This window comes from Lonchura striata, chromosome 1 (assembly GCF_050655825.1).
Source record: "Lonchura striata isolate lonStrDom1 chromosome 1, ASM5065582v1, whole genome shotgun sequence".
In the NCBI taxonomy this organism is placed as follows: Eukaryota; Metazoa; Chordata; class Aves; order Passeriformes; family Estrildidae; genus Lonchura; species Lonchura striata.
Window position 1 is genome coordinate 2,110,889 of NC_140703.1, and position 7,659 is coordinate 2,118,547.

Consider the following 7,659-nt stretch of genomic DNA (forward strand, 5'->3'; position numbering starts at 1 on the left):
TTCAGTATGCTCCTGAAATTTTGTATGTTATTTTATATTTTTATGTTACACATTTACATAATTAGTTTTGCATCAATTTATGTTCTGAGGTTTTTGAAGTTCTTTCACAAGAAGCTGAAACTAAGGAAATGCTTGGTGCATGCTTGAGCACTGTAGATTAAGGTAGATGGTAGGTTTAAAGGAGGATTCCAGATGAGAGTGTTGGGGGTTGTTTTGGTGTGTCATTGCTATTTAGAACTCCATGGAAGATGGGCAAACTCTCACTCGAGAAGCTTGCTAGAATGAGGATTGTCAAGCAAAACAGATTTGTTGGGAAAAACTGTAAATATAGCTTTGGGAAATTAACTACTGAAGATTTAATATACTATAAGATGGATCTTGTACACAACAGCAATGTAGTTTTGTAAACAAAGTGAGGCAAAATAAAATGGGAAGCCAGGAATTTATAAGACATGCTTCTAGGCAATATTACAGATGTCTTTATTGCAAAGTGATTTAATGCATACTAAGAAATAAAATCAAAGTTGTAGTATTGCTTTCCAAAGAGTTCACGTTACATCAAGAAGCACAAAAAGGCCACAGTTGAGTTCCACTCTGAGTGTGTGATTGCTTTGGTTGACCATGCAGATCTGCAGTAACAGAGAGAGAAGGGACACTGGTGGCAGGACGACGTGGCGCCCTCACAGCACATCTGGCAATGCTGTAATCTCTGCTGGCCCCATCATTACCAGGAGTGGTAGGAACAAAAAAATCTTTCTCTATGGGCTGCAGGAATTTCGGAAACCTGAGGAAATGTTTTGCACTTTAATGTAGATCTGCAGTGACTTTTTGCTAAGTATTCTTTTACTACTGCTGAAAATTTTTATGGCATTTTTTACTGCTTTGTTTGATAGAAATTCTGAGCTAGGTTTTTTGTTTGGCTCTCACATGCTTCCTCCTCCAATAAAATCACTGTGGGATACATTTATACATATAAGGCCATTATAAAAGTCCAGACTCAGTGGGTTGACTTCTCTTTTTGTCAGATATCACTGGAGATAATAGAATTTAAGATACTGTGTTCAGTGTTGCAATTTAATTTGGATGGATAATGAATATTCACTACCACTTTCTATTCACCATTTCTCCAGCTTCCCCCTGGTTTTTTATCTACATGATGCTTAAAATTAATGCACACTATTCTTAGATTCAGCTATAAGAAAGAAATGGGACAAAGCCATTGTAAATTTTAAATGGTGGGCCAAAATCCACTGCTTTAAATTGAGGGTTAAATTCCATGATTTCCATTTTTATTGCCAATTGTTTTAGGAAAAAAATTAAAAGGCGGCTCTAAATGCAACCTCCAGTCTCTTAAAAAAATTTATGTGAGTGCTGTTTAAATTTTACAAATTATAAATATTTATAAGTAGTTGCAGTTAACTGATTTCGGCAGTCTTAGATTTAGGATGCAGAGAGTAGGACTGAACCTAGTCTAGGAAATCTAATTTAAAACTGGAGAATAAAATCCTTCTTTAAATGCCAAGTTGTTGTACCTGTATACAAAGGGAGCAGCTGACCCTCCAGAATGGGGAAGCACCTAACAAGAGACCATGTCTGGAAGAAATAGGTTCTGTTATGAGCAGCAGATCTGCAATGAAAATTAGTGATTGTTTTTGCATTATACATGGTCCCATGTGAGTTGCTGCCTTCTGATTAGCCAAGTAAAAGTGAAAAGAACTAACTTCAAAGTTGCATACATGAGTACATATGGGAAATGAATGACAGATTTCTCAGCCAAACAAGTGTGCTGGAGTAATGCTGCCTTAGGCAAGGAATGGCAACTAGATACAACTTCTTATACAAGCAGCCCCTGGTAGGTAATATAGCTCATGATTCAAATGCTGTGGATGCTATTTTTACATTAAAAAAATTCTGATTAATTATCTTTAAATATTGCATAGCTTCAAGCAAAGTGATCTGATGGATGTTTAATGGCACCAAAGAAAGTATAAACAATTTTATAATTTCATGACAACTGTTGAAGTTGTTTAAATGAAATCATGAACAAGGCTGAAAAAGGAAAAGATTTTTTTAGGTGTACTCTAAAGTTGGGTGAGTAAAGCTTTTTTGGTTTCTCCATCTTCATAGTGTGCTTTTGGACTCGCACTGACAGAAGGATGGTTTAATGGGAACTACTTGAAAAAAAAATGGGATTAAATTCTAAGCTCTGCTACAGATTTCAGGATTGGCATTGGGCAAGTCCCTCAATCTCACTTGCATTTCCCTTTTTCTTCTGGGTCATAAAGAAGGAATTAGTCCTGCTGTCAATTCCCCTTGTGAAAATAAACTCGTAAGAATCAGGAGGTTTATGAATACTATTATTAACAAACTAAAAGCGGGAAGATCATATGAGAACTTGACCAAAATGATCTGGATGATGAATAATCTTTGGATAAATTTGGAAAAATTTGGATAATTTTTAAACAATTACATTTTGGGTCAGGAATACTAGGGTGTAGCTCTGTAGGACGGCACAGATGTGCCCTTCCCTAATTTAGGGTGGAGCTGCAGCTGTCCCAGGGGTGACCTGTGCACATCAGCACCTGCAGAGGTTCCTCAGGGCAGCCAGGTCCCCCGTGACCTGCCACCAGCTGTGCTGGCAGTGCAGCTGCTGATCCAGCTGCTTGGTGCTGCTGCAGAACAGTGATGGTCCTTCTCCTATTTCTAACACCTGGCTCTTTCCAGAGAAATGTCATTCTTTTTTGTTAATCCAAAAGAAGCCATTCCAGGAGATGTGCACAGAAGAAAATGCTTTAGTCTCTGCATGGGAACAAAGCAGGTACCTACTTGTGGAGTTGAAATTACATAGCTTTTGATGGATGTCTCACTTAAGCCTGGGAGACAGCTGCTCAAAACAAATGTATATGTGAAATGTGCTCACAGACTGCACAAAAACCCCCAAAATAGTGACAAGAAATGTAATTCTGAAATGGACACTGGTAAGTAAGTACAAACTGAAGACAAAATACAAATGTTACCCTGAATATAAAGCCACTATGTAACTGCCAAGAGGAAAATGAGCATGGTGAACAGAGCTTTTTTGTAATAATTTGATTGCTAACATATTTTTTCTTGTAAAACTCAAGTTTTTCCTATAGAGCTATTTTATAATACGTCTAAATGAAGGGACTTACATTTAACATGGTGCTTATGCTTGTGTTGTTACTGACAGAGACAACAGAACTGGCCACCTTTTTAATTAAGAGATTCCTGATTTAAGGTGGTGTTGGTTTGTTTTTCCACAAGACATTAATTTTTTTTAATTAATATTTTAATATCTCCTGATATTAAAAATGAAGCATGCAATGGAATGCATGCAATGAAATGCATGCAATGACATGCAATTAATGTTATTGTCATTAATTTAACAGAGATACTAAAAGCTGCTAGTTAATGGTGGCAAGTAGACCTGATGTATTTTTAAAATAAAGCTACAACTATTGGCTTTTGTGTTGCAAGAGGGGAGGAGGTAGGCAGAGGTATTTTAAAAATATGACACATGCCTTTTTTTTTTTTTTTTTTTTAAATATAGATGAGATGCCAACCAACAATTCACAGCTTGGTAAGTTAATCAGAATTCCAAGAAGCATCAGAGAGGGTTTATGAGGGAAGAAGCAGAAGTGAGGATGAACCATTTTGATTAATAGCTATGTACTGGGATTTTGTTTTTCCTTTTTTTTTCATTTTATTTATTTTTGTTGCTTAAATGAGTCAATACCAATATGCGCTGACAAGGAAGCAATTGGTAAGTATGGAATTCTCAGTTTAATTTGTGAGTATGGAATTCTTAGTTTAATTTGTGAGTATGGAACTCTCAGTTTAATTTGTGAGTATGGAATTCTCAGCTTAATTTGTGCACCCAGTGCCATCTACACTGATACTTTTAATTCCTGTGATGAAGTTGAAATGAAGATCTGATGCTGCAGCATATGAGGGTGAAGGGTACATTATAGCCACCAGATGCAAAACCAGAGTTGAGCAGTAAATCTTGCCCATGCCACAGAGGAGTAGAGCAGGAAAATTGTAATTCTGGTGCAGTCTAGCTTGGTTCACATCTAAAAGCCACAAGTTCAGACCTTCAGCTTCTGTTCTCCTGGTGTTTGACCTTGCAAGAGCCTGTGGAGAAACTTGGGTAGAACTTGTGCCCTGCTAGGGTGGGGAAGGAAATAGGCTGCAGGGGAGTTCAGCTCTCTAAGTTTTTGGGTGCTTTTCCTTTGGGCACTTGGAACACTTGTTTCAGCCTATCTGTTCTCTGCTGGTGACAAGGAGTGGCTGATGGCTAAAAAAAATGACCAGGTGGAACATTGGGCCATTCCACCTTGTATTTCTTCATAACAGGACTGAGTGGAACAAGGAATCCATTCTGTCCTCTGAAGTCTAAAATTTTTTGTTCCTTTCTTTACTCAATTTAGAACATATAAAAGCAGCTGCTGTTCTTGTCTGTCATGGAGGGTTCTCCCTGTAATTAATGGCTCCCTGGTGTGCTCCTACCCATGGATGTAATTAAAATAATAAAAAGCAAACTCTTTATTTGCTACACAGAGTTTGTTGTGTTGATGGCTGCTGCCTTTCCTTCCCATCCAACACAAGAAGCAGCCTCTCCATCCCAGAGCAAAAGCCTTTCCTTGCCTGTTGCTGTCTCTGTGGAGAGCAGAGGCAGAGCGAGGTGGGGTCACTGCTGCAGCAGTCAGGAAGCAGCACATCTTTGGGAAGGGGAGGGTAACCAGAGCAGCATTTCCTGCTGATTTCCTTTCAGCTTGTGGGGAGCAGAGTGGGGTTAACAGTGTTGAGGACAGCTGGCTGCTTCTGGGAGGAGCAGTCTGGTTTCTCACATGAAGGCTGTGCTGTCATTTCACCTCACTCTCCACCACTGGTAATGGCAAATGCTCATTGGTACTCAAATGCTTTTCCCCCCTCCTGCTGGAAAACACAGTCCTGGTGGTGGATGTATGTGGCCCATTATCTCAGAACTGGTCCATGAACAGCTTGCTGAACTGCAATAAGTATTAAATATGTCACCTTTTCTACCTGATAATTGATAAACATATTAAGAAGCCCTTTCTGAAGGTGTACAACAAGTTTCCTGATTGTCTGATATCTGGTACCAGACATGTCTGCTGATTTATATAGACTTTGAATTGAAATGTAGATAATGATAGTGGGGAAGAAATCCTTTCATTACCTTGATTAGGCCACAAATCCTTACACATCTACCTTGATAGTCCTTGGATCATTATAGTCTTGCCTTGAGTAATTCGCATCAAGGCTGGTCACTTGCAGATGAGGGATAATGCCTTAGAAGACACATGTCTTTATCCCCCAGCACGACTGATATTGAAAGAATTAATGACTGTTTTCAAAATATACTTAGATAAGCTTTATCCAAGTAGACAGATGCCCATGCATACAGTTATAGTTCCTTCATTGCCACTGTGCAGTATACTGGGTGTAGGAGGGGAAGGCAGAAGTGTTTGGCACCCGTGACAGATAAAACCACATCTCACCTGAGAATTTTTCTTCTCCTTGCAGCTCATCCAAACGGGGCTCCTTTCCAGATGAACCCAGTCACCAGCGCACTGATTTCAGGCATTGTGGTCCTAGGAATTTCAAGCATTTTCTTTTTTGTCTGTTCTCTGACCCTTCTGCACAGAAACTGGCCCAACAGTTCGGTCCTGAGTGGCATCCAAAACCCAGTTTTCAACTGAAAGTGATGATTTGTTTGCACTTTTTGTTTGGGGTTGCCTTTCTCGTCTGTGAAGTATGATTGCATTCAAAAGTAATATTAAGGCAACACTTCAGTGGTATCCAGCTTCTGTTCCAGCTATTCTATACTTGTAGCTTTTCTAGATGATGTTGTGTAGGCAAGCAGCAGTGATGTTGGTAACAAGGCTAGAAAATGTTGAGAATCTCAATTGTGTTTGTGGTCAGACTGCATGACATTTGCCCATGAATGTGCTGACAATAGAGCTCACATCTTCTTCAGCTCAGTAAGGTGTAAAAGCTGAAGAGGCTGCAGATGAGAACCTTTCCAAGTGTGCCACTTTAATACAAAGGCTGACATATTCAGAATAATTCATAAGTTCATAAACACCTAGTAAGATAAGAATAACTTCGCTTTTGTCATTACATTTTTCACAAAAACAAGTGTGTTTCAGGAGGAATTTGTTTTCAGCTCTCTTGGTTAAAAATAACCTAAGAGAGGCTTGTAACAAGTGACTTTTACTTATTTGTAATTTGGAGGTATTTTCTTAAATATATCTTCTATTGGCTTGTGGAGGTATCAAGTATCACCCAAATGTTCCTCACAGAAAATTATTTTTGGAGCACAGTTTGGCAACTGAGTAAAACTCTCACTAATATACTAATTGTTAAGGGCTAGCTTTGCCCTGTGAGTTTTTCAGTTCTCAGATAAAGCTTTCATTTCCACATGAAGAGTCATCAATCAGTCTATTTGTTTAGAAGATTTTTTGCACGAGTTAGACTTGTTCACTGCATAGATGAGGGGAAGAAGGCAACAAAAAGGATAACAGGCTACAAGAAGTACTGTACTGTTGCCTCTAGTTAATCTGATGAACATCAGACTTAACCTGAAGTGAGTGTGAGTGGCAGTGTGTGCTCAAACAGGAGCACAAGGCAGTGGCTCAGCTGTGTAGAGTAGACAAAGATGCTGGCACTAGAGAGGCCACCATAGACACAGCATATTAAGCTGGACTGGATAGACAGTTGGGATTCTGGTCACACATACAGCAGTTAAATTTCATTTTTCATGTACTGTACATATTGGCCTAGAAACACCTCATTGATATTTATCATCATCTTGTGTTAACTGTGTCTGTGTCTTCACTGATGTGACAGAACTGGCTAATGATCAGGGCTTTTTGGCTCTCAAGGCTAAAAACAAATACAGTCTTGTTCTCAGTTTTCTCTGATCCTGCAAATGCTGTATAAAGGCCTGTTGTTTGCAAATTCCACCCTGCTGTAGGGCAGTATCCCTAACAACCAATACTGTGCCTGTTTTCCTCCAGTCTTAATACCTCAGAAACATTTTTGCACTTCAGGGGTTAGGTCTGATGACATGTAAAACACGATTGTCTAATAAAATTATTTTAAACGTTTCAGACTGGATGTTTTGTTTGTACTGTTCCCCCCCACCCCTGTCCAGTTGTTACTTTTGTACATTCTTCCAGGGACCTCATTCTACAAAGAGGAAAACTGGACCTGCGTTTTTAAGTTGGTTTGGTAAGAGCTTTCATTATACAGGATAAATTAATATCTTTATAGATTTACTGACCTTTAAAGGAGTATGGTAAACACTGGAGATTTATATTCCAGCCTGGGGATAAATAAATTCAGATAATCTATTTTAATTTACTAATAAAGACAACCACAAGAATCCCATTAATGTAATTACTACTTAGTAAGGAGCAGATTTAGCTGAAAGTTTCCAGTGATGGAGATAGCCATTATCATCCTTAGAAAGTTGTTTCAGCAGTTAATTGTTAATTCACTAATGTGAATATGCCCATCTTAACTTAGCAGCCTTTAAAAAATGTCAGGCTTATGTCTACTGGAGAGAGGGAGAGACCCTTTTTCTAACACAAATCCCATACATTTTGGCCA

General features: G+C 38.7%; 1 protein-coding gene across 9 annotated transcripts in view; it reads left to right on the top strand.

Annotated features, from left to right (window-relative positions):
• ZPLD1 (zona pellucida like domain containing 1) overlaps positions 1 to 7,157 on the top strand; it is a 99,978-nt gene extending 92,821 nt beyond the window's left edge. For 8 of the 9 annotated variants that reach the window (XM_085576116.1, XM_085576169.1, XM_085576212.1 and 5 more), the window contains 3 exons: positions 628 to 736; positions 3,572 to 3,601; positions 5,569 to 7,157. In XM_085576116.1, the coding sequence (XP_085432242.1) occupies positions 628 to 736; positions 3,572 to 3,601; positions 5,569 to 5,744 (315 nt within the window). In that variant the 3' untranslated portion in view covers positions 5,745 to 7,157. Of the gene's footprint in view, positions 1 to 627; positions 2,819 to 3,571; positions 3,602 to 5,568 lie in introns of all 9 variants that reach the window. The other variant, XR_014954247.1, reaches the window with a different exon arrangement.
• The last annotated feature ends 502 nt before the right edge of the window (positions 7,158 to 7,659 follow it).